Raw genomic sequence first — 27,920 nt, forward strand, 5'->3', positions numbered from 1 at the left:
AGTCTTAAATTAAGATTCTTGGATGCGTCCCTTTGGAGTTTAGAGAGTCAGTTCTTATGTTCACCCAACCGACAAGTTCAACCCGCTAATTACACTGCTCAGCTGGAAACAAAATGGAGTATTTTTATTTATTAATATTTCCTTTCAAAATTAAAATATCTTTAGGGGACATAGCTTCCTTAGTATATTTTTGGTTTCTTGAAAAAACAGAAGTAGTTTTTAATTCATCTTGGATCCCCCAAAGCACCAAGCAGAATTTTTTTTTTCACAGAGCAAGTGCTCAAAACATATACTGAATGAATAAAGGTACATGAGAGAAAGGTGGTAGTAACTTACCAAAATCAAGAAGAGTTTTCCGAAATGCAGCTGGTAGACTGTTCACATCATTCACTCTTTTAAGACTTTGTTTAAACACACTGTATTGGGCTCCACTTCAAACCTATTGAATCTCTCATATTTTCATAAGCTCACCAAGAGATTCTGGGAATGCAAAGTTTGAGAACCACTGCCCAAGAGGAACGTCAATTCCTCACCCTTTTCAATATCTGATAACTATCAGGGGCATAAGGGATAGTTTCTATTTTGAAATTTCTTAAGACCTAACCTTTCCTTTTGCTTCTCAGTTTGTTTTGTTTAGAATCCATTCTGATATGTTTCCTCTCTTTAAATGATCTTGCCCTGTCCAATAAATAAATGATTGTCTCACCCTGAAAAAAAAAAAAAAGAATCCATTCTGAATCCCAAGACTGCATATTTGTCATAATTTGACTTAGGGATCATACTGTAGAGGTAGCAGGTAGGGGAACCATGACTAGTGACTACAATGTATTGAGTACTTGCAAAATACCAGGTTTTGTTTTAAGCATATTTTATATAGATTTCTTTATTTAATATTCTTATTAGTTCCTATTTATTAGGTATTCTTATTAGGTCCATTTTACAGATAAGAAAACTGATACACCTAAACAAACAAGTAATTTCCCTATGGTCACACAATTAGTAAATGGTAGAGGTTGGGTTCAAACCCAGGCAACATGGTTCTAAAGTCTGCACACTTAGCCACTAGGCTAAACTGCTTGACAAGAACAAGTGATAAAGAACAAAGTTCTAAGGAGTTCAAAGAAAGAGATGATTGTATTGCCATAAAAAGAAGACTTCTAACAGAAAATATGAATGCTGTGTGTCTCTGACTCTCAGTTATTAAAGCCATTGTGAAGATATAATCTGATATTCTTTTCCTGAACAATAGTAGCTTAGCTATAAGCTTCCCTGGTGGCACAATGGGTAAAGAATTTGCCTACAGTGCAGGAGACCTGGGTTGGGATGATGCCTTAGAGAAGGAAACTGCAATCCACTCCAGTATGCTTGCCTGGGAAATCCCATGGACAGAGGAGCCTGGCAAGCTATAGTCCATGGAGTCATAAGAGTCAGACACAACTCAGTGACTGAACAACAACAACAACAGAAGTTTAGCTGCTCTCAAACCCACTACACCCCAGCCACAGATGTCATTCTTGGAGCTGGTGGCTCTGGTTGATCTTAGTATGAGCTGTCACCCAGGAGACTTGTGTCCTCAGTGTGGGGGAAGTCTCAGAGTTATAGGGAAGTTTAGATAATGGAGTAGATATCCAAGTGGAACTGAAGATTCCAGATAGGGCATAAATAAAAATATAAATTTAAGGGAGCAGAAATGAACATATTCTTTGTGGACACACTAGAAACTAGAATCAAGGAATTTCTTACATGCCTTGATGCCAGCCCAGGATATATGAGACTTCTCAGAATCAAAGGAACACGGAAGTATAGACTCTAGACCAAGTCATTCTCACCAGCCTGAAGTCATTGTCTTAGAGAATCTGGTTTCCTTGGGGTTGGGAAAAGTCACTCCCTTAGGTTTAGAATAATTGTACAGTCAGAGTAGGTGATGACAGGCACTTTACATTTGTGTGTGTTAGTCACTCAGTCGTGCCTGACTCTTTGCGACCCCATGGACCATAGCCTGCCAGGCTTCTCTGTCCATGGGTTTCTCCAGGAAAGAATACTAGAGTGAACTGCCATTCCCATCTTCAGAGGATATTCCTAAATCAGGGGTTGAACCCAGGTCTCCTGTACTGCAGGCAGATTTTTTACCATTTGAGCTACAGGGAAGTCCTACTTTACAGTTCAGTCCTTTCGAAAGAGGAAGGACGAGGTCCATTCACTTTCTTTGCAGATTAAGACAAGACAGAGCTAGGTGTGACACCACGTAGTCATTAACGAGAGGAACATGTTAGATATGTCTTTCTGAGACAGCTTCCTAATGCTCTGCTTGTTCCCGAAAAGACATAAGGAAAATGAGGCGTAGTAGTAGTCAGGGGAACAGGTTAGTTTAAAAGGAAACTAAGACCAGAACTATCTGTGTCAGTGAGATGGACACACACCTCAAGCAAATGGCAGAGGTGTGCACTCACATCAAGCAAATTCTGAATGCCCGCTACATGCTGGGCATAATGCTCATCTCTCATGGAAGAATTTACTGCAGGTCATATGGAAGGGTATGCAGGTCATATGGAAGGTCATACGGCAAAGAGTCACGGGAATAAGACAGATCCTAGTCACTAGATCTGGTGAACAAACTCAGGAAAAAAACAAAGTAGATCATTCTTCCGAGCAATCACCTTGAACATTGATTAAAATCCCATGATAAGGTTAAGAAAAGAAAAAAAGGATTTTTCTCTCCCTTTCAAAGCAAATCCTAAACATAAAATTGATAAAAAGTAAAAGATCTCTAAAAAATATGCACCAAAACTAGCTTTCAGCAGGAATATCCTCAAATATATAAAATGAAATGTGAGTTATTCACTATCAAGAAAGTTCAAAGCCCTTCAGGTGAATTTGTTTGAACTATTTAACAGCAAAATAAACATGTTGGGTGGTCTGGTTCAGGCACCTGCCCAAGTCCAATTGCGTTACATTTTCATAGTAACAATATTTAAAAACCCATTCCTTGTTGCATCAACAGCAGTGCATGGGATCATCTCCAGAACACATGGCAACCAAGGTGCTATACAAACACATTTGCTTCATGAGCTAGACTCTGTCATTTTCCAGAAAATACAAACTAAGCAAATAAAAAAGGGATTTGCCTGTTGCAACTCAAAGCTCTACTACTTGAAATACATTACATGGACTTGAGGGGTGAGAATTTATCTCATGAATAGTCAGGATACTTTGCAAAAGCATGAACATCATTTTCAGGCTCAAATGGCAGAGAAGAGGCTAAAATGCAAGCTTTCTGACTTTTAAACCAGTATATTTTCCATTCCACAGGATGCCTCTCAGTTCAATTTTCCATATCACTGAAGCCTGGAATAGAGTTACTGAATATCCACCAAAGTTTTCCCCCTCTTTTTTAATATTTAAGGTGTGGCCAATAGGTCATATAGATTTGAGTGCACACCTCTGCCATTAACTTGCTGTACTAAACAAGTCACCCAACTTCACACAAGTCCATTTTCTAGCCTATAACTATATTGACTAAATTGAAGGGGTTTTGAAAGAATTGGAAGAAGATTCTACCAAGCTATAAGTACCATGTAAGTATATTTGTATTAATAACAATAATCTCCCTGAAGTTGAGGATTATATAAAAACTTGTTCAATTTAAGTACCTTGCATAGAGTAGTAAGAGTAATTGAACATTATTAAACACTTGCTATGTGTCAGGCACTGTTCTAAATACTTGTATAAACTGATGGAATCTTTACCACAAGTCTATGAAGGAGTTCTTTTTCTTCTCATTCTGCATGTATAATATCTGAGGCTCAGAGAGGTAAATGGAGGAACTGAGATTCCAGGCCCAGAATCTCTATTTCATGACCACTAATGCATAACATGTTTGATATAATGAACAGCATTGGACCAGTGGCTGGCAAACCTGCACTCTTCTACTTTAGGGACGTTCTAGCCAGAGCCTAGAACCAAACACACGCTTAATAACACACTTGCTGAACTCACTTGCATGACATGTTCTTTCACAAGTCTGTGAATCCTGCTTCAGCCACCTACCTCACTGACCTGTGTGAGTCTCAAAGAGAAAACACATTTCATGCAAGTGTTAAGAGGCTACCTGACGGCTCAGCAGGTAAAGAATCTGCCTGCAAAGCAGGAGACACAGGAGATGCAGGTTTGATCCCTGGGTCAGGAAGACCCCCTGGAGGAGGCAATGGCAACCCACTCCAGTATTCTTGCGTGAAAAATTCCATGAACAGAGGAGCCTGGTGGACTACAATCCAAAGAATAGCAAAGAGTTGGACACAATTAATCAACTATGCACGCAAGAAGCTACTAGCAATATTTGTTAAGAAAGAAATGATAGCCTTGCCTAGACAGCTAGACTGGTCTGCCCCATTCTTATTTTCTTCTTCTTGGTCTAATGTAGTATGTCGTGAATTAGGTTTAGACATCATAGCAGAAGCTGCTGACTATGTGCCCATGTATGGAAGAGTCAGGAGATCTTGGAAGACTTTCGCAAGGCCAAGGATCTTGCTGCAGCCCATCCAAATTCCATCATGGAACGTGCAAGGCCCAAGGGATGGTTCTACTGCCAGATCACTTCCTGAGCTATATCCCGAGGCCTCCACATTTTTGGCCACTCATCCTGGCAGGCCCTTCCCCCTACAGGTGGTCTGGCTGACCACTTTTAAGATGTGAAATAATGCATGCCTGAGACAAGACTGTTAACACTTATTGTGGATTGAATATTATCCCCCCCAAATTAATGTCTATCCAAAACTTCAGAATATTAGTTTATTTGGAAAAAGGGTCTTACAGATATAACTAGTTAAGGATCTTGAGATAAAATAGATTTTGAAATCCAATGACTGAGGTCCTTATAAAAGAAAGGAAAGAGAGATTCAGACCCAGAGACAAAAAAAACAGAAATGAAGGCCATGACTCACCAAGGACAGTAGGAGCTACCAGATGCTGGAAGAATCAAGAAAGAATGACTCCCTAGAGTCTTAGGAGTGAGGATGACCCTACCGACACTTCAGTATCAGACTTCAGGTCTTCAGAACTGTGAGGGAATAAACTTAAATCTTTTCATGCAATTCAGTTTGCGATAATTTCTTAGAACAGCCCTAGAGAACTAATCCACACTTTTACTGCTTATTCCATAAAGAATTAGAAAAGGTGTTTCAATGGGTTTAGAATTTACTGAAGAATCAGATTCTAAATCTAGAACTAAATTAAAAATTTTATAAATTGCATTCTATATGGGGAGAAAATTCTACTAATCACATTCCACATGGAAAAAGCAGAAGTCATTACCGGGCAACATTTATTTTCACTCTTGATGGTTCAATAATGAGAACAAAATCTACTTAAGTGTTGAGGGACTTTTTTCCCTTGCGTAGCATACTTCCATGTAATTATAAAACAGCATGCTATTAAAAGACACAGTCTATTTTTTTAAAAAAAGAACTTAAAGGAAATATATTATAAAAAATGAATTTCAAAAACATAATAAAATACTGTCATATTTCTGCCATCAAACAACCATTTCCAGAAATATTTTCATTGCTCTCGGTTACTACTGATCTATCTAGCCCAGTTTTGCACCTATTACATGGTAAAGTTTATTTAAAATATTCATTAATCCACATTTTTCCACAACCTGAATAACTAGGGACCATCAAAGATGATATTTTAAAACATATTTTTAACTGGCCTCATTCATGCATTTTTGACTATGTTGTCCTAGATTATTACCCAAAGTGTAACACAGAAGAGACCCTCAAATTTTAACTTAGTAGGAAAAAAAAAAAAAAAAACCTGTAACGATTTTATGCTTTTCAATCAAAGGTAGTGCTCCCAGCATGGTGCTCACCATCCGTGTGCAGCTGTGACTGAAAAAACTCAAGGTGTGATTAAACAGTCTTTTTCATATAATCCTCCCTTAAAGGTTTTTTAATTGGAACACAGCCATCATTAACAGAGCCTGTTCACCAGAAGTCTTTGCTCCAAGTGACGAAAGGAGCCACCCAACTTCTGACTCCTTCATGCCAGGCTGATGCCTGCTACTGCCACCTCTCAACAGGGCACGGCTCCATCACACGTCAGCTTTAATAAAGCAAATAACATGATGATAACTATGTTTACGAGCCTTTGACATCCAGTGGCTTCAGAAGAACCTTATTTTTTCACAGCACAAACAAGAAGCACTGGGGCAGGTCTTCCTGGATGGAAAACTCTCCTATGTACACATGCCCCCCTCTCTGCATCTCCACGCCACCCTCCTTTCCAGCTTCCTGATATCCCTCAGCTGCAGGGTTATTTTCTGGTGTCCTGGCCCAGGAGCTTGAGGACCACTTGAACTCTTTCTTCCATGTGTTCCCTGCCTCTAGTTTGCCGCCAAATCCTTTCACTTCTTGATTGAAGCAGCCTCCTTTCATGTTGTGGTTCCAGCTTCTGTCGCCTGATCCTGCTCAAGGACCCCCTTGGGCACGCACACCTCCCCTCTGAGATCCCTTCCACAGTCTCCGTCCAGGCAAATGTGCCTAAAACATTACTCGCTTCACGGCATTTCTTTGCTGAATATTTTGTTATGGTTCCCAATTGTCCACTAGATCAAAGTGCTAATCCCATAATGGGTTTTCAAACTCTTCTATAATGTAATTCAATGTATCTCTCAGTCTGGCTTGTTCTTGTAAACTCCAGATAGCAGTGTTGCCTTTCTAGCTGGGGGAAGCATGATGACTCTTTCAGCCTGCCCCCAGCTCTTCTTGGATTTTGAGCATAGAATGTCCTCCCTCTTCTCCACTGTTGGGTCAAAACAAACAAACAAACAAACAAAAAAACAAAAAACCTCTACTCATTCTTAAAGATCCTGCTCAGTCTTACTTCCTCAGGGAATCTTCTCACACTACTTTACTCCACACAATAATATTTCACCTCTGAAATAATTAACTCTCAAAGTCCTTAATTATATGTAACTGCCTGTCCTTCCATCTTTCTCGGTCCCTCATTCTCACGAAATTGGCTCACAGACTTTGTTGGGATCTGTGGGCTTTATTCTCTCATTATCTTCCCAGTCTACCTGTCCGTTCTCAGCTTGACGCTGTCCCTACTTACCTTACACAGCATGACAGTCTCATAAGTTCAATCGATAGTCCCATCTCCCCTCGACCCTCTGCCTTGCCAACTCCAACACAAGATTAATAAATTGTGCCATTTCTTCGGTCTCTTTTCAGTAGCTACGGGTACAAATTTGACGACAATGTATATCAGTGCCTTTAAATTTTCTATATGCATGATATATATATGATTACTTAGTAATTCTTCCCCATTCTTATGCAGCTGCCTTTTCCTTTCCTTCACAGATTTTCTTAAGTCCTATCCTTTTCATTCTTAGAAAATGGTCATTAAAAGGTACAGTCATGCTCGGTTTCATGATCCCCACACTCCAATGTGCCTATGCTCCTTTCCAGTCTTACAGGGAGGAGCATTCCTACTCTGTAAGGCTCTTGTTCCCTTCCTCTTCCATCTTCTTTGAGTTCTTGTCCAAGCCATTGTTCTCCCTCTCCTGGCATCTCTTGTCAATGTGTATAATATGCTCAAACCAACTCCATATTTTCAAATACCCCTTTTTAAACCTTTGTCTCCTTCTGGACTTGACAAGTCAACTTTTTAAAGACTACACTGGCTGTGCTCACTTTTCCAGTCCAGATTACCAACCTGAGAATCCTGATGGCTAGATTCACTGCTTCATGGAAAATGTTCCTCACAATGTATAAGCGTACATTAGAACGCTATTCAGCCACTAAAAGGAAGGAGAGCCCGCCACTTGTGACAACATGGATATGATACTAAGTGAAATTAGTCAGACAGAGAAAGACAGACACTGTATTATCTCACTTATGTGTGGAATCTGAAAACAAACACACACACAGAAAAACAGATTAGACTTGTGGTTACCAGAGTTATGAGCAGCGAGGGAATTGAGTGAAGGTGCTCAAAAAGGTACCAACTTTGAGTTATAAATAAGTACTGGGGATGTAACATACAACATGATGACTATAGCTAACACTGCTGTGGAGTATATCTAAAAGTTGCTAAGAGAGTAAATCATAAAAGTTCTTACCATAAGGGAAAAACATTTTGTATCTATATGAGATGATGTATGTTAACTAAACTTATTGTGATAATTATTTTACAATACATGTAAGTCAGGTCATTATGCTGTATACCCTATATGGTGCTATATGTCAACTATATCTCAATTCAGTTCAGTTCAGTTCAGTCGCTCAGTTGTGTCCGACTCCTTGTGACCCCATGAACTGCAGCACGTCAGGCCTCCCTGTCCATCACCAACTCCCAGAGTCCACCCAAACCCATATCCATCGAATCAATGATGCCATCCAGCCATCTTATCCTCTGTCATCCTCTTCTCCTCCTGCCCTCAATCTTTCCCAGCATCAGGGTCTTCTCAAATGAGTCAGCTCTTCACATGAGGTGGCCAAAGTATTGGAATTTCAGCTTCAACATCAGCCCTTCCAATGAACACCCAGGACTGATCTCCTTTAGGATGGACTGGTTGGATCTCCCTGCAGTCCAAGGGACTCTCGAGAGTCTTCTCCAACACCACAGTTCAAAAGCATCAATTCTTCAGCACTCAGCTTTCTTTATAGTCCAACTCTCACATCCATACATGACCACTGGAAAAACCATAAAACTGGGGGGGGAAAAAAAAAAAAGAAAACGTTCCTGGTTGTCTCCCTCCTACCTACTAAATCCAGTGGCCTCATTTTCATTCTATAACACCCACGGGTGTTTACCTAAATAATTGTCTCAAAATAATTGTCTTCCTTGCTCTCATGACATTCCTCCATATTTTCTTCTACCTTCATGATTCCTCCTGAGAGTTTTTCACTGATTTCTCTTCCCTGGCCTAGTCTTTTAATATGGGTCTTTAAAAATGTTTTTTCCTAGTTTCTCTTCCCTCCTACTACCAAATTTCTCTAACAGTAATTTCTTCAATTCCCATGGTTTTATCTGATTCCCCAATATTGATGACTCCCAAAGTTTACTTCCACCCTCAGTCTAAGCTTTAGACACGTATTTCCAACAGTCACCAACTTGTGTTGACACCTCAAATAACCTGGGCAAAGCTGGACTCATTATCTTTACTCTCGCTTCTTTTACATTTTTTGTGCTTGTTATTGCTGAGTTTAATTGATCAGTTGTGTCCAGCTCTCTGTAGCCCCATGGACTGTATGTAACCCACCAGGCTCCTCTGCCCATGGAATTTTCTAGGCAAGAATACTGGAGCAGGTTGCCATTTCCTTCTCCAGGGGATCTTCCCAAGCCAGAGATTGAAAATGTGTTTCTTGTGTCTTCTGCATGGGCAGGTAGATTCTTTATCACTAGCACCACCTGGGAATAATTTCACCAGAACACCGGCAGGCAGTCATTTTTAGATTATTTCCTAAACCTTATCTCCAATTCCGGTGGGTAACCCAGTCCTAACCCATTATGATTTCCCAATCTGCCCTCACCTCCATCCTGAAAATCACTACCTAAATTCAGGTAATCTTTGTCTCTCCCTAGTCTATTAAAAAGGACCTAATGAGTCTCTCCATATAGCCTCTTTCAATCTACCCATTTAGTGTCTTTAAGTTATTTCTATGTTGCCAGAGCTAGTTTGTTACATACATGACCATGTTACTCCTCTATTTAAAAAGAAGTATCAACTCTGATCTGTTTCAAAAGTTAGCTTGTCTTTTGTGTCTTCCCAAGTTAAAATACCGTCTACCGTATAAAGGCTGGTTGAGATGACCAGTGTATAACTTTTGGCCATGTGGTTTTTACTTGAAAGATTGTTCTTATTTTCTTCTGTTGTTCAAAGTTCCAATGACATATGTAAAACCATTTCTTCCTCTTTCCAGATGCAGTTCCCTCTGCTCCAAAACAGGTTTCTCCATGTAACTGGTTGCATCCTAGACTCATTTGCCTGCTGTTGCAGTTTCCTTGTACCTCAAGGAAGCCATGTTAAATGATGGAATTTGGGTTTCAGTGAGTTCTCTTAAAGATACCTCATTTACTTCTATAGAATAATCTTTTCACTTGGGATAAAAGTTAATGTCACTTTTATAAATGACTTGCTGAAACTGAAATGTCCAGTGTGCTGGCTTTCCATCTGGAATAAAATTACAATTAGGATTAAAAGGACTCACTACATGGAAGAAGGCCCTGGATTTTTGAAATTATTTTGGAAGATTTCCTATTGTTATTTTGCATTAAACATGTGCAAACTAAGCTATGAAGCCAATTAAAGTTGCTTCTGGTTTACCCTCACTGCACATAAACATTCTTATTCACTATAAGTGCCAGCTTGAGCATTATCCAAGTCTTAATACATGGATCTCCCCACTTCAGCCACCACCAATCACAGCTGGGAGAATTTGATCATATTTTTCAAGCCTTATATAGGATTTGTAAAGGCTCTTCTACTCTACCTCTCAGTGTAAAGTATTATTTCATAGAAGACTGAAAGCTTGATTTTGTGTTGATTTTTAAGCCTTTCACACAACATAAATATAAAAAGCTTTATCTGAGTTTACTTGTACTGTCTCACTCAAGATGGATCTTAAAAATGCTTTAAGAATCTCCTCCTTGTTCGTCACGTGTGAGGGTGTGTGTGAGAGCAGGAAAGAAAAAGCCAAGGATTAAGTTTGTTTATCTTAAAATTTTTAGCTTGTCGTCAATCATTTCATTTTAATGTGCTACATCATGCTACAGTAATTGTTTTAACCCATTTTCTGCTGACCATACCAAACCTTCTGTGAAATCAATTTAAAGTTGTTCCTTTTGAAATTTCTCTCCAAAAAACAAGGAAAATACAGATTTGAAGTGATTATAGGAATAATTACAGTAAAATCCAACTATTTAAGTAGAGTTTGAACTTATATTTTTCTCTACTGGCTCACAATTTCTAGCATATTTGTCATGCAAGGCACTAGGCTATATATATATTTTGCAGGATATAAAAACACCCAGATTAAACAGGTCAATCAGTTCATTAACTAGGTAACTAACTTCCTGCTCCACATTTTCTCTATTTACATAGCTGTTTATATTTGTTTAGGGGAGTCAAACATGATATCCTGAAACTCATTCTCATAAGCTATTTACTCCACATAATAGAAGTTTTGTGATAAAAAAATCACACAATTATAATGTTCTTTTAAAAAAACACACACAACCCTTCCCCCATCTAAAAGAAAAGTTATAAATTTAGGTCAATATAAACTTGTCAGAGTTCTCGCTCTCAATTTCACACCAGGGCGTGGTGCTACACAGCTGGGGAGCTGAGCTAATAAGTGTTGAAAAATGAAAAATGCTGCTTTATGGCATCACATAAACTGGCAAAAAGAATACTTTTACCTCCACCCCATTTTTGACAAACAAATGGCAAAATGTAGATGCTGTAAGAATGAAATTTTATGGTATTAGACTCCTGGGACAAACAGAACAGTCTTGTGGGATTTTCTTTTTATTGAATACTATATGTAATAAGAAGTGGCATAACATTTATAAAATCTAATCACTTTTGTTCCTTTTTTGAACCCCAAAGGGGTCATTTCTAGGAAAGCTGTTGGAAACACTAAATAATGATCTATTTATCCAATAGTGAAACAGGATTATCCCTTTTACAAGGAGACTGAGTTTTCCCTAACAATGTAAATGCTATAATATGAATGCACATATTGAGGTTTTTGAGGAACCCCATACACAAGAAACATTTATCAAACACCTATAATGGCATTCAGAAAGGAAGGCTGAGTCCTCTTAGGTAACTTACATTCAATACTGAAATCAGGACACAACTGATCTCCTTGGGTTGGTTTGTTTCCTATCTGATGGCCATTCACTCATTCTCATTTATTGGCCATTCCTTCAGTCCTCAATCTGCAAACATCTAGTGCAGGCTTACCATGTCCAAGTGCATAAACGTACTAGACTGTCTAAAGTCACAAGAGTGACACCATTGCAAGATGACCCACATTTGTCATGAGGAGAAATCCCTTTATGCAGGGGCTAGGAACCCACCTCACAGAGCCAGAACAAGGTAAGCAAGCACAGAGCCAAGAGCATACACAGTCACAGAACATTCCATCCCCACAGGGTACACTGGACCTCACTGAAGGGAGGCGGCAGAGCAACTCAGGACCCTCTTCTAAGGCTTCTCGATGTTGCTGGAGTCCAGTAGCTGGGAATTCTCAACTACGTTTACATAACTATGGTTATCTATTTTATGTATACCTTCCCTGATTCTCCATAGCTAGAAATATAATGTCTCTCCTCTAAACTTGTTAAAACTGTATCTGAAACCTTCTTAAAGAAGTTATGAGTATTTACCTTACATTATAGATATGTACACCTCTTGTCTCCCTATAAAATATAAACTCCTAAGGGTAGGATTAAAGTTTGATATATCCTTTACTCACCCACTGTATTTAGCAGAGTACATTTTGAATATTCTCTCATTTGGTTGAATGAGTATCTTCAGTGGAGTCAATGCATACATAATCTAATACAGCATCAGATAATACTATGGTAGCAAATAAAGACAAAAATATAAAAACTAATTGAGAAAACTAAAAAGCATGACTACTATTAGGGAAGTACCAAGCAGACAGTCTAAATCATGTGCCAACTAATAACTAATAGGAAAAGTGAGGGAACTCTGACTACAGTTTTTAAATTGTGGAATTACATGAAAAAGTCACTGAAAAGCGACTTTCCCAAACTCCCCAAAGATTGAGAATATACTTTATAGGACACAACCAAAGACTACAGTTACATGTGCAGTCATATTATCATTTTTATGTTTCATAATTTAATAAAATGCATCACTGGAGTATTTCCTCACAAACAAATGCAAATTCTGCAAATGCAGATGATTTCCAGGAATGAACTCATTTCCCCATAACTGTTATTAATCTCAGTGTTACTACTGCAAGTTATTTCTCAGTCTATAGTCACATACACTGAAATGGTAAAAACAAGAAGGATTTTGGTGACTGTAGTTCAGTTCATTTCAGTTCAGTTCAGTTACTTAGTCGTGTCCGACTCTTTGCGACCCCATGAATCAGAGCACACCAGGCCTCCCTGTCCATCACCAACTCCTGGAGTTTATCAAAACTCATGTCCATTGAGTCAGTGATGTCATCCAACCATCTCATCCTCTGTCATCCCCTTCTCCTCCTGCCTTCAATCTTTCCCAGCATCAGGGTCTTTTCCAACAAGTCAGTTCTTCGCATCAGGTGGCCAAAATATTGGAGTTTCAACATTAACATCAGTCCTTCCAATGAATATTCAGGACTGATTTCCTTTAGGATAGACTGGTTGGATCTCCTTGCAGTTCAAGGGACTCTCAAGAGTCTTCTCCCACACCACAGTTCAAAAGGATCAATTGTTCAGAGCTCAGCTTTCTTTATAGTCCAACTCTCACATCCATACATGACCAGGGGAAAAATCATAGCCTTGACTAGATGGACCTTTGTTGACAAACTAATGTCCTTGCTTTTTAATATGCTGTCTAGGTTGGTCATACTTTCCTTCCAAGGAGTAAGCGTCTTTTAATTTCATTGCTGCAGTCACCATCTTCAGTGATTTTGAAGCTCAAGAAAATAAAGTCAGCCACTGTTTCCACTGTTTCCCCATCTATTTGCCATGAAGTGATGGGACCAGATGCCATGATCTTAGTTTTCTGAATGTTAAGCTTTAAGCCAACTTTTTCACCCTCCTCTTTCACTCTCATCAAGAGGCTCTTTAGTTCTTCACTTTCTGCCATAAGGGTGGTGTCATCTGCATATCTGAGGTTATTGATATTTCTCCTGGCAATCTTGATTCCAGCTTGTGCTTAATCCAGCCCAGTGTTTCTCATGATGTACTCTGCATATAAGTTAAATAAGCAGGGTGACAATATACAGCCTTGACGTACTCCTTTTCCTATTTGGAACCAGTCTATGGTTCCATGTCCAGTTCTAACTGTTGCCTCCTGACCTGCATATAGGTTTCTCAAGAGGCAGGTCAGGTGGTCTGGTATGCCCATCTCTTTCAGAATTTTCCACAGTTTATTGTGATCCACACAGTCAAAGACTTTAGCATAGTCAATAAAGCAGAAATAGATATTTTTCTGGAACTCTCTTGCTTTTTCAATGATCCAGCGGATGTTGGCAATTTCATCTCTGGTTCCTTTGCCTTTTCTAAAACCAGCTTGAACATCTGAAAGTTCATATATTGCTGAAGCCTGGCTTGGAGAATTTTGAGCATTGCTTTACTAGCGTGTGAGACAAGTGCAATTGTGCAGTAGTTTGAGCATTCTTTGGCATTGCCTTTCTTAGGGAATGAAATGAAAACTGACCTTTTCCAGTCCTGTGGCCACTGCTGAGTTTTCCAAATTTGCTGACATATTGAGTGCAGCACTTTCACAGCATCATCTTTTAGGATTTGAAATAGCTCAACTGGAATTCCATCACCTCCACTAGCTTTGTTTGTATTGATACTTCCTAAGGCCCACTCGACTTCACATTCCAGGATGTCTGGCTCTAGGCGAGTGATCATACCATCGTGATTATCTGGGTCATGAAGATCTTTTTTGTATAGTTCTTCTGTGTATTCTTGCCACCTCTTCTTGATATCTTCTGCTTCTGTTAGGTCCATACCATTTCTGTCCTTTATTGAGCCCATCTTTGCATGAAATGTTCCCTTGGTATCCCTAATTTTCTTTTTTTCCCAATTATTTTTATTAGTTGGAGGCTAATTACTTTACAATATTGTAGTGGTTTTTGCCATAATTGACATGAATCAGCCACAGATTTACATGTATTCCCCATCCTGAGCCCCCCTCCCACCTTCCTCCCCATCCCATCCCTCTGGGTCATCCCAGTGCACCAGCCCCGAGCACTTGTCTCATGCATCCAACCTGGACTGGTGATTTGTTTCACACTAGATAATATACATGTTTCGATGCTGTTCTCTCAGATCATCCCACCCTCGCCTTCTCCCATAGAATCCAAAAGTCTGTTCTATATATCTGTGTCTCTTTTTCTGTCTTGCATATAGGGTTATCGTTACCACCTTTCTAAATTCCATACATATGTGTTAGTATACTGTACTGGTGTTTTTCTTTTTGGCTTACTCCACTCTGTATGATGGGCTCCACTTTCATCCACCTCATAATTTTCTTGAAGAGATCTCTAGTCTTTCCTATTCTATTGTTTTCCTCTATTTCTTTACATTGATCACTGAGGAAGGCTTTCTTATCTCTCCTAGCTATTCTTTGGAACTCTGCATTCAAATGGGTATATCTTTCCTTTTCTCCTTTGCTTTTCACTCCTCTTCTTTTCACAGCTATTTGTAAGGCCTCCTCAGACAACCATTTTGCCTTTTTGCATTTCTTTTTCTTGGGGATGGTCTTGATCCCTGTCTCCTGTACAATGTCACAAACCTCCGTCCACAGTTCATCAGGCTCTCTGTCTATCAGCTCTAGTCCCTTAAATCTATTTCTCACTTCCACTGTATAATCATAAGGGATTTGATATAGGTTATACCTGACTGGTCTAGTGGGTTTCCCCACTTCCTTCACTTTAAGTCTGAATTTGGCAATAAGGAGTTCATGATCTGAGCCACAGTCAGCTTCCAGTCTTGTTTTTGCTGACTGTATAGAGCTTCTCCATCTTTGGCTGCAAAGAATATAATCAATCTGATTTCGGTGTTGACCATCTGGTGATGTCCATGTGTAGAGTCTTCTTTTGTGTTGTTGGAACAGTGTGTTTGCTATGACCAGTGTGTTCTCTTGGCAAAACTCTATTAGTCTTTGCCCTGCTTCATTCCGTACTCCAAGGCCTTATTTGCCTGTTACTCCAGGTATTTCTTGACTTCCTATTTTTGTATTCCAGTCCCCTATAATTGTAGTAGGTTCTAACTATTAAGTGGGTGGTATTGAAATGTATTTTTTTCTCATCACCCTGTTTTATATTCCAAGCTACAGAGAGGAGCCATAAGTTCTTTAAGAATATAGACTTGTCAATTATCTTTGTTTTAGTGCTCAGAATATAGCTCGTAACCTACCAGTGCTATTGACATTTTGTATTCCCTGGTGGCTCAGCCGTAAAGAATCTGCCTACAGTCCAGGAGATGTTGGTTCAATCCCTGGGTTGGGAAGATCCCCTGGAGAAGGAAATGGCAACCCACCAAGTATTTTTGCCTAGAAAATCTCAAGGACAGTGAAGCCTGGCAGGCTACACTCCATGGGGTCACAAGAGTCAGACAAAACGTAGCGACTAAACCACCACCACCTAACTTAGCTAAACTTTGGAAGAGTAGATTTTATATATATGAAGAGATTGAAGTGTGTGTGTATATATATATATGTATGTACATATATACATTTAAAAGACTCTGACTTCATTTTGAGAAGTGGTGAATACCAAAGAGTTTTAAACTAATGAGATTTTGTATCACTTAGTATGAGACTTTGTATCACTTAGTATGAGATTTTTTTCCTCTACTTGAGTTCAAATGATGGCCATCACAATACAACTTCACTGGACTAGGCACAAAAAAACCAAAAGGTTTAAGTGAGCTTAAGTCAATCAACAGCAAAACAGTCAGGCCTGACAAAAACCCTCCTAGGGATAAAACAAAACATTTTTTTCAAACAATATAGGAGGTAGTCAAGACAGCTGAGCAGAGCAGCCTGGACTGTAGCCATGTGGCATGTGGTGACATCTTTTGAGGACTGGATTTAGTCAACCACAGGTTAAGAAAGAAAATAATTATAAACAATGACAGCCTTGGAGAACAACAGCCATAGCCACAAATTAAAGTTCTTTCTTCAAAGGACTTCATTTTAAGGTTCAGATCCTCAAATTATTGGCATGATTAGCATAACCCTTGAATATAAAGGAAAATCTTTTCTAACTTGTGACATGGACCTTGATAGAAAAGGGGGAAAAAATATTTGTTTCTTTACAGTATTTGTCTTTTTCTTTCTTTCTTTCTTCTTTAGATCATGTGAATTTTGGAAATGAAATCCCTAGAGGCTTCTTGAATTGATCCTATTGAAAATGCCTTGGAGATCAGTGGGACGCAGTAAGAAATGGCTGCCATTAGGTACAAAGAGTCTGGCTGAAGTTTTAATACCACACTTCCTCGTTTTCTTCTTTTCCTTACTCAGAAACAAACAAGCCCCTGAATGATGTGATGAGGGAAACTTGGTGCTTTGCACAATGCACAGCTTATAAGAAAAACTGCATGTACCTTGTGTTTATGACCAGGGCCATGGGTTGAAATGAAAAATCATGACCTGTGTGAACTGAAATAATCAAGACATTTCATTTGCAGCATGTTATTATGTTTTCTGGAAGTTTGTTTTAAGACAAGGAATATATTTATTGATAGTTCAATCTTTTCTCTGGTCTAAGGAATGGCTTAAAGACAATGATGAGATTTGAGTCTGTGTGTGTGTTGAAGGAAACACAGAATTTACTTTCTCTAGCCCTATTCTACCAAGTTTTCCCTGAATAAGCAACAAATTGGTGGTAGCTATTACCCCAAGTGGTTTCCAGATGTTAACCATGTGACTGAGCAGAAATGTTCTCTGACTAGAGAGGTAAGTGATGGGAATTGTTAGTATATGTGATGATTTTCATAACCATGAAGCACACTTTTTTGTCTATCAACTCCACCTGCATGATATAAAAAACCTACATAAATGGGATACTTTTCATGGAGAAGAGGAAGATTTAAATCTATATAGCATATGTGAATCTTTCTTTTTTTAAAACAGGAAATAAACTAACAATGAAAGCTGGTTATTCCTTATCTTTTAAACTTTTTTAGATTTAAAATTTTAGTTTGCGCTCTATAGAAAGGGATATACATTCTTACAGCCTATGTTATGACAAGCCTTTTTGATGTCTTACATAGTCTAGTTAAAATTTGCTGCTAAATTGTTTTCAGCTAACGTTGAACACTGATGTGCTTTATATTTTTTTGTTAAGAAAAATAAATAATTCACACTTTTGCAAGTGGAAGGTATGTACTTTTTCTGGCTTTCATGAAATTATATTATTATTAGAAGCAAGTGCCAGCTAACTTAATGGGTGGCATTTCTCACAGAGAAGGAAGACATGAATCAATATTTTTATTAGAGTCAACCCACTTGTGTTCATAAACAAAATATTATTAATGTTTTTCCATTTAGACTTCCATGCTAGTAAGAAGAATATACAAATTGTTAGAAGAAAGAAATAAACTACCCGGATAAACAGCGTTTCAAAGACCATCACTGTTGCAAAGTGAAGCAAGAAGTTGTGCTTTTTGCCAGTGAAAGTTCCAAAAGCTAGTGTTCAGTGTTTTTAAAAATGGAAATTATTAAGTAGATTGCTTATTTCTCTCTTGTGCTTTTCCTAATGACTCAGCTGTAGTGAATGATATTTGTGAACGTCCTTTGTCTATTACACATTCTATAATAATTGCGTAAATATAAACTAATGGGGAGAATGGGAGAAAAACTTAAACAACAGTTCTATCTCCACATGTGTGGGTGCATGTGCACATGCCCACACACACACACACACACACACACAAATACACAACTTCAGCCTGCCTTCAAGTAAGAGAATCATTGCATAGGTTTTAGCACAGTGGCAACATTAAATGGAAGCTCTTTATTTTTTGCCTTAAAAGTTACAGCCGTTTATTAAGTCAGAAGTCTAGGCATAGCATGGCTCAGCTGGCTCTTTGCTCTATGATTCAAAAATCAAGTTTTTCTCAAGGTTCTGAGGATAAACCTGCTGTGAAGCTCATTCAGGCTGTGGGGCAGAGTTCAGTTCCCTGTGGTTGTACGACTGAGTTTCCCATTTTCTTGTCAGCTACTTTCACATTCTGGAGGCTGCCTGCATTCTTTGGCTTATAGTCCGCTGCCTCCAGCTTGAAAGCCAGCAATGGGGAGTCAAGTCATTCTCAAGGTTTGCATCACCCTTTCTGCATCGTCCCTCCACCAGGTCTTTTGCCTTCCTCGCCTGCTTTCAAAGTCTCCTGTGATCACACAGCAACTAAGCTAGACAAGATCTTTATTTTCACTGGTGTTTTAGGGCCATTGTGGGGGAGTGGGAAGTGGGAGACAGGAAAGTAAATAGTCAAATGTGCAAATGCGGGGTTTGTGGTGGCCTGTGTACACCAGAGGAGCAGGTAGGTGGAGCATCTGGGCTCCATAAAGATTGGATAAAGGAAGAGAAGATAGATTTGAGATTTGAAGAATGAATGAGCAAGTGAAGGAGGGGAGAGATATCCCTGGCTGAGAGATCAGAAGGGGAAAGGGGAAAGGGGCCCAGAGGGGGCACAGCACATCGGGAGAACTCTTGATGTTCAACACGAGGAAAAGAGTAGAACAGCCTAGGTGTCTCCAAGAATATACAGGAAAATAAATACAGGGTGTTCCTGAAGAGTGTTTTGAAAACTACTTTTGTAAAAGCAAACTTTATATTAGATATAAAAGCACTTTTGAAAGAAAGAACTGTGAGGAATCTTTTACTATCGAGGCACTGGGAATAGAAAGATGGAAAAAATCCAGTGTGTCTTCCAAAAGGTCAAAGAAATAGACACTCATCGGAATACAAATTATACCATATTTAATTTGTCTGATATATATAGACTTGGAGGTGTATATCATGCATTCCTAAAATGAAGCATTCCCATAAAAATGACCTCATTTCCTTGTTCTTCCATGCTCAGATATGCAAGTATCATCTTCCAGAAAAGAGTTTTCTAAATAGGGTAACTTGATCTCAAGAGTTTACAGGATAGTCCTTTAGACTGCAGAAAGAAGATATTAAAACTTGTTTATATCTTATTTTTATCCCAAGCTTTCAGATTTCTACTTTTATTTATGTTGCATGTGCATATAATGAATTACTAAATAATACATTATATAACATAAATAAATATAAGAGATATGCTAAAATCTTTTTAGTGACAGAGTATATAATGAAAAAATTCTGGAGACAATCTCTATAGAAGTTAATCATGTTTCTCCTACCAACTAAGCTGGATGATATGATAGCTAGCGCCAGGAGGACAGTGCTAAGGTTTAGCTGAGAATTTAAGTAGAGGCTTCTCATAAGCCCTGCTTGCTGTCAACATTAATTGTTGACAACAATAGTCTCGTATTATCAACATTACGATATTGTCAACATTAATCTCATAATTAAACACCGAAGAGCATGGAGCGCCGGAGGTCGACCCTTTTCTAGGGAGTCATTTGGTGGATTCAGAAAACCCCCAAAGTGCACTGGGGTGTGTGTGTCCCTTTCACTTGAGGTGGCCCATAACCTTAAGCTGAATCACAATCTCTCTTAAAGGAGACCATGACCATCCCCTCTCCAATATGAGCATCAATTCAACAGCCTTGTCACGAGACAACATCCTACCTGCTCCAATCACATATGCCACATTTTAAGCAACCATCCTTCCTGGATTATGGCTCAATTCTTTTCCTTGTCCTTACAACCTAGTTCTTCTTTTCACTCAGGTTCATATCCTAGGTTTGCTTTATTCCCACTGTACAATTTCTTGACAAGGTATTTTGTGATTTTCAAAAAGTCCTGCTTTCCAAGTGAAGCTGGAAACCAGTCTTAATGTTGTCATCCTGGCTTTGGCCTTGTCTGGTTGTCCACATTTCTGGCTCTTCCTGGCTACTGCCAACATCGACCAACGTCAGGTATATTTGTATTGGGTTGTAGAGTTTTACCCTTCTTTCACACTTTTTCTTCAAGATATAACTCAATTAAAAGTATAATTTAACTCCAACAAGTAATATTCAGGATTCCATTCTAGGCATCTCAGGAAGATGAGTAAAATAGGTCTTGCAAGTAAAATAGGTCTTGCACCTAAGGAAATTACAGTTTAGTAGGTAACAGGGCTGACAGGAAAAGTATTTAAATTTAGGTTTTGTACCTCAAAGCAAAGGCACCTTCTACCACACAACACTGACAATTCAGTCTAAATTAGTTTGAAATTGTCTGTGGGTTTGTAGATCTTCAACACTGTTTAATAAAAATTTATCTTTTCACATGTATTCTTATATTCTCTTAAGCCCTGTGAAGGCAAATGAAACAAAATGCACACAAATGAAACTATGTAATGTTTCATGTACTATGTAATGCCAACCTATGTAATGCCAAATTAACTTTTGGAATAACCACTGCCTTAAACTCCTGTTTTGTCCCTTGCATGTATTTACCTAAATAAGGACAATAGCACATAACAAAATTTACCATCTTAACCATTTTTAAGTGTACAGTTCAGAAGCACTAAGTATAGTCACATTGCTGTGAAATAAATCTCCAGAGCTTTCTCATCTTCTAAATGTGAAACTCTATACACATTAAGGGTTCCCAGGTAGTGCTAGTGGTAAAGAACCTACCTGCCAATGCAGGAGGCATAAGAACTGCAGGTTCCATCCCTGGGTTGGGAAGATCCCCTGGAGAAGGAAATGGCACCCCACTCCAGTAATTTTGCCTGGAGAATTCCATGGTCAGAGAAGCCTGGTGGGCTACTGTCCACGGGGTCACAAAGAGCTGGACACGACTGAGGCGGCTTAGCACAACACAGCACATACACATTAAACAGCAACGCTTCTTTTCTCACTTGCCCTGGCCCCTGGGAACCAGCATTCTAATTTCTGTTTCTATGAATTTGACCACTCTATGTGAAATCATAGAGTATGTGTCCCCTTGTAACTGGCTTATTTCACTCATCGTAATGTCCCCAAGGTTCTCTCATGTTGTAGCATGTAACAGGATTTCTTTCCTTTTTAAGGCTGAATAATATTCCATTGTATTACATATGTTACTTTGTCTTCACTCATCTCTAGATAGACATTTGGGCTACTTCCACCTCTTGACCATTTTGAATAGTACTACTATAAACAGAGGAGTACAAACATCTCTTCAAGACCCTGCTTTCAGTTATTTTTAATATATTTACTTGTATCCATTTTTAACCTATACAAAGAAAATTTTTCCCTTAAAGGCTTACATTTTGCCAGAATTTTGTTTAAAAAAACTCTCTGAAAATATAATTAGACAAAGGAATGGTATTTGCCTTTACAATATGAATTGAAGAGGATTTTACAGTTTCAGTATATTCTAATAAAATATAGATATGACAATAGAAAATCCATTGTCATACCTTTACATAAATATTTTCCATTGATCAATGATAGGGATAGATAGATAACTAGAAAGTAGTTCACTTCAGAATAAATTGCAGTTACTTTATAAATTGCAAAGATGGATTCGTATGATCTGATTGTTTTTTTAAAAGATCTTTTAAACTCTCTTTTCCCTGGTTTTTAGAAACCATCAGGAAGAAACTAGAGACTAAAGGTACTAATATCAGCCACCCAAGGAAGAAGGAAAATTATATTTGCTGATATTTCTAATACTACTAAACAAAAGTTTGTGCAGTATAATAGTTTTGAGCCATAATATTAAAATCATAATTAAATATATTTATAAAAGTGGTATGTGTCATAAATTTAAATTCTTTCATGATCGTAGAATCACAGAACTTGAGAGTTTACCAAGCCCTACTCCTTGATTTCACAGTTGGAAAAACTGGTCCAAAGAGACTAAATGGCCTGTATAATGTTACACAGCTTGTTACTCCTGAAGTTGGAATATCACTTCAATACTCTGCTCATTGCATGCTATTATGATTACATTTATATTTCATCTGTTCTTAAATGGATGTGGCAGGACATAAACATTCAGACTGTATTAATAGGGAATTGCTCTTTTTACTTTCCTTTTTTTTTCAAAAACTATACATGTAAGGCAAGCATCATCTTCCCCGCAGCCCATGGGACAGTCTGAAGACTGAGCCTTCCGTGCCCTCAAGGGAGTGGGATCTGGTTAGACATTGCTAATAACTCTTGCTCTGATATTTAAGAGCCATCAAGATCTGTCATGCAAGAGTAAAGAATGGATGGGAGAGTCCACAGACATTACGAAGATCAATAGAGGGACTCCCAAGAGGATTATAAGGACTTAGAGAAAGCTGACTAGGAGGTGTCTCCAGAAAGTAGCTTAGGAATATGGGAACTCATCATGGAAAGTGGTCAAAAGGGAGATGATCCCTTTCCTAAAGAAGAGTCATATGATGATGCAGAGAACATTGTTCCAGTGTCCAGTCACATATACTGACACCCAGCCTGTGTTTGAGGCAGAAACTTGCACTGTCCTCACCCAAGGCCTGTACACTGCTTTGATGTGAATCACTCTGACTGTTAAAAATACAGCAGGAGCGATAAGTGCCCATGTTCCAGGACTGTATTCAGTCCGCATTTGAGTAAGTCATGTATCATCCCCACCATGCTGCCTCAGCCTAGCACACAACGCCCCAGGTGACCTCCTGGTCTGCAAAGACCCCATGTGTGTATGCCATGTATATCTAGTAGGAATAGTGGGCTAAAGGAGGGGGACTCTTCACATCTTTATACAGAAGCACTGAACTGAAAAAAATGTAAGGTCCCTAGAATTGAGAAAATGACCATACTAAAGTTTATAATCTCATACAGCCATTCATTTCTAAAAAGTTCAGTTTTATTGTTTAATAAAAATTCAGGGCCTTTAAGTGTTTTCTAGTTTTTCTTTCATAAAATGTAAGGAGAAAGTATAAAGGAATTTACTTTGCTAACTTGCAAAATTTACAAAGTTACCTAATGCTGAGACATTCTGTCCACTATGTATCATTTATAAATGTGTGTGTGTGTGTATTTTCCTCTGTCCATTGGAATAATGCAACCGATAAAAACCAACCAATGGAGAGGGTAAGATTTGATGCTCTAGAATGACAAAAGAAAATATAAAAACTGTCTTGTCTTCATGACTAAAGTGATCCCATTTAACTGTGATCATTTGAAAGTACCAAATATACCACTCTAAATGGCTAATCTTTCAAGCTTTTTTAAAAAACTAATAAACGTGTCCTTAAGGATTTCTAAATATATAGCAGCAAACTAAATACCAACACTACCATTTGTATTTTTAGATCCAAATGGGGCTTAAAACACTGTAAAAAGGGAGGGCTGGTTATTGGTTCTTCGTTTTTATTTTGTTTTTGCTTTTATTTACCTGTTGTTCTGAGTTTAAACAATGAAGTTACCAAAAGGCAGTGCATCAGTAAAAGACATATAGATTAGCTGAAAGGAAAGGAGTAACAACAACAACAACAAAAAGAAGAGATACACAAAGAGTAAAAGAGTGTATGAGCAAAAATCTTCCAAGGATAACTCTTCCCCCAAGTTCAAAAGGGCAAAAGATCCACCATAAAAAGAAGCAAACAACCATCCTGAAACTTAATTACATTTCAAAGTAATGGATTAAAAGACCATGAAAGTTACAAAACAAAGTTACATGAAAGGAACAAAACATTTTTTTCAATAGTTGCCTACCAGATGGCATTTCTAAATACAGTAATCTAAAACCTTCTGTTTGTTCTATAAATAAAGATGAAAGGAATAGCGACAATAGCTAAGCATTGAAATCACTGGAAACAAAGGGGTATTTTGATTAGGTTTGGAAAAATCTGGCTTATTCCAAAAATGATCCTAAATCTGGGAAGGCTCAAATTTTAGGTGAAACTCAGAATCCCAGCATTCAGGTACCTGCTTAAACTAATGTTCCTTCAAGGTGAACTGGTGCTTATTCAAGGTGTAGGAGCAAATCAGGAATTAAAACCAGGAGACTTGGGGATATCTGAAGAAACACAGGAACTCCTAATCGATAAGACTCTGAAGAGCTACAGTTTAAATCCCATAAGCAGTTTTCTTTTTTTTTTTTTTCTCCCTAAAATAAAATAGTTGGAACATACACTAATTTTTGTGAACTCATGTATAAAATGTATGTAACAGTTAAGGTCCTGGACTTTGGAGTCAGATAGAACCAATATATGAATCCAGGCTCTACAAATGACTAGCAGTATGGCCTTGAGCCAAGTTCTTCAGCTCTTTGAGCTTCACTGGCCAAAACAGCGAGTAATAGTATGCAGCTTTGTTACCGATCAGGTTTTATGGCCACCTTAATCAATAGGAATTGATAAGAGGCTGGACAAAAAATTCAGACAAGGCTTTATTGGAGTCCCTGCTGCAGCAGAGGGGAGGAAGAACAAGCAACAGGTTTCCCTGCTCCCCTGCTCATGGAGGCTGGGTGGTGGGGGTGGGGGGAGGTTGGGGGGGAGGGTGGTGGTAATGAACTAGCTCTTTATATATGGAGAGGGTAGGGGTGTGCCCAGATGTTGGGCTGGAAGAGTGGCTTAACTGGTTTGCCTACTCCTTTGATGGTGCTATGTGCAGGAAGCATGTGCAGCCCCCTGCTTTAGCTCCTTCATAAGTGGCAGTTGGTCTTTCTGTATCTTGTTCTCCATAATTTTCCAACTGCACATGCACACAGTTATTTTTAGCCCCTTATAGTTTCTTTGTATTAATATTTTGCTGCTGGAGGAGACATCTATCCAGGTGCAAGCACTGCAGCAAAGGGTCCCAGGGCCCAGGTTCCAGCTTGTCTCAGTTTCACAGGAATTATTACTTATGACAGTGCTTCACACTTAGTAAGTCCCAATGAATTTCAGGAGTTTATCACTATTATTAGCAACAATAATCATCATAATTATGCTTCTGATTTTTCTTGTCATTTCAAACACAGGGGGTAGGGCACAGCAAAATTTTTCAGGCAGTAAATGGAGTTCTAAGAGTAGTCAAAGCCTTACCTGGCATATATCCAGTGGTCTCTCCTATAGCACCACCCTCTTCTCACCTGGCTCTTGAAAGTTATTCAGAATTCAAGTGGGGAGGGCGGTTCTAGAGACAGAAGCAGTTTGTGAGAATTGGCTATCAGAGCTCTGTCCATCCCAGCCTATCCTCAATTACTTTGTTCTCAGTGTTCTCTGCTGAAGGTCTAGAGACTTGAGAAATGACTCAGCTTTTTTTGATCTGCTTAACTAATGGCATTTAGGGCCATTCCCGTGGACAGCATTGGTATAACACTGTGATAGCATAGAGCTTATCTTGGCATCTGATCCATGAAGATAAGCAGTTTAGTCAATTGGGAGTAACAAAATTACCATGAGCAAATAAAAGTGGCAAGTGCTTAAATATGGTGCAGTCTACAATGAATGGAAGGCTAGTGTTTAAGGGCACTTAAAAGTTCTGCAGATTCTTGTTGAGTTTTACAGGAGGCAGGAGCCACCTGCCGGGGCTGCATGCAAGCCTGCTCAATCATGTTTGACTGTGTGCGTCCTGGACCATAGCCCGCCAGGATCCTCTGTCCATGGGATATCCCAGGCAAGAATACTGGAGTGGGTTGCCATTTCCTACTTCAGGGGATCTTCCCACCCCAGGGATTGAACTCACGTCTCTTGAGTCTCCTGCATTGCAGGCAGATTCCTTATCCCTGGCACCTCCTGGGAATCCCCTTCTGGGGCTGAAGCCATCAGTATTAAAAGATCTCTACTGTTAGGGCTTGATATAGAAAACTTTTAAGCTATTTTTTTTTCTTTTTTTTGTATTTTAAAAACTGTGATAAAATCTACACAGCAAAATATTTACCATTTATAAGTGATAAGTTTCAGTGGCATGAAATACAATACATTCACCATGTAGTATAATCATCACCACTATTTCTAGAAAATTTTCATCATTCCAAACAAAAGCTCTGTACCCACTGAACAATATCTTCTCATCCCCTGCTCCCCTGAGCCCTTGGTAACCACTACTCTCTCTTGATGAATCTGCCTATTTCAGATACTCACATAGGGCTTCCCAAGTGGCCCAGTGGTAAATCATAACACCTATATGTCTCCAAATGAAAAAGCAATCTTGAGTTTTAGGACTGCAGTTGAAAATCCTACAGCAAATAAGTAGATCCATTAACCTTACCAAAGGGGTCACCTGTATGACACCAGACCCAGCAAACCCAAACCCTCAGTACAGCCTAACCGGCCTCAGACTTCGCTCAGAGGCCGGGCTGCGCAACCCCGCTGCGCAAGCGCGTCTCCAGGCGCGCCCCGTGCGCGCCTACGTGCGCGGGCCCGCAGGACGGCGTAGGGGCGGGGCCCGCGCAGCGGGTCCAGGCCGCAGTCATGGCCGCCACGTCGGGCTCAGCTCGCCTGCAGCGCTGCATGGTTTCGCCGGCTGGGAGGCACAGCGCCTCGCTGATCTTCCTGCATGGCTCAGGTGGATTACAGTTTTCCGTCCAGGTTACTGCAGCATGGGAGACGCCCCCCTCTCCGGTTCCCCCGGTGTTGCCCTCGTGGAGGCACGGGTGACCTTGCCTCCTTGCTAACCCTCGCGGATGTGGACACGGGAGCTGGTAACCTGTCCACAGCAGTATCCCCTTGTCTTCTTTTTTCTTGTCTTGCGGCCACTGCCCCGCGGTCCTCGCTTCTGGCCTTTGTGCCCCGTCACTTGGTCAGCCCTCTGTTCACATTCTCCATTGCAGCCCTTGGCCGCACACATCCTTCCCTGCCACCCCCCGCCCCATCCCTTCCCCCAAGTTTAAACAGAGCAAGTTAGATACATTTTCTCCTAGAGACAGATACATTATGTAGTACTTTTCAGAGTCAGTTACTAGTGATTTGAGTTTTAGCCGCAGTGGATTATTACTCCTTTCTGTGAGGCACTGTGCCAGGGCTAAAGTGCCCCCCCCCCCCCCATTTTTTCTTCCCCTTCTTTCTCCTCTTTGCCCCTCTTGTCATTCAGCCCCCAAAATAAAGCGGAGCCCCAGAGGCAGGTTCTTCCATTGCCTGCCTTTCATAAGGGTACTCAATTCTGTATAGCGTTTCTTACACTCACCTGTAGTTACTCC

General features: G+C 39.4%; 1 protein-coding gene and 1 long non-coding RNA gene across 2 annotated transcripts in view; one reads left to right on the forward strand and one right to left on the reverse strand.

Moving 5' to 3' along the window:
• LOC133069577 (uncharacterized) overlaps positions 1–26,915 on the reverse strand; it is a 161,268-nt gene extending 134,353 nt beyond the window's left edge. The window contains exons 1-2 of the long non-coding RNA XR_009695903.1: positions 26,866–26,915; positions 25,825–25,915 (exon numbers count right to left, since the gene is read on the reverse strand). This is a non-coding gene — a long non-coding RNA (uncharacterized LOC133069577). The remainder of the gene's footprint in view (positions 1–25,824; positions 25,916–26,865) is intronic.
• A 252-nt stretch (positions 26,916–27,167) lies between these two features.
• Positions 27,168–27,920, forward strand: part of LYPLAL1 (lysophospholipase like 1) — a 34,373-nt gene continuing 33,620 nt past the window's right edge. The window contains exon 1 of the mRNA XM_061160052.1: positions 27,168–27,289. Coding sequence (XP_061016035.1) covers positions 27,196–27,289 — 94 coding nt within the window. The 5' untranslated portion in view covers positions 27,168–27,195. The remainder of the gene's footprint in view (positions 27,290–27,920) is intronic.

The sequence above is a fragment of the Dama dama genome, chromosome 14 (genome assembly GCF_033118175.1).
Source record: "Dama dama isolate Ldn47 chromosome 14, ASM3311817v1, whole genome shotgun sequence".
Classification (NCBI taxonomy): Eukaryota; Metazoa; Chordata; class Mammalia; order Artiodactyla; family Cervidae; genus Dama; species Dama dama.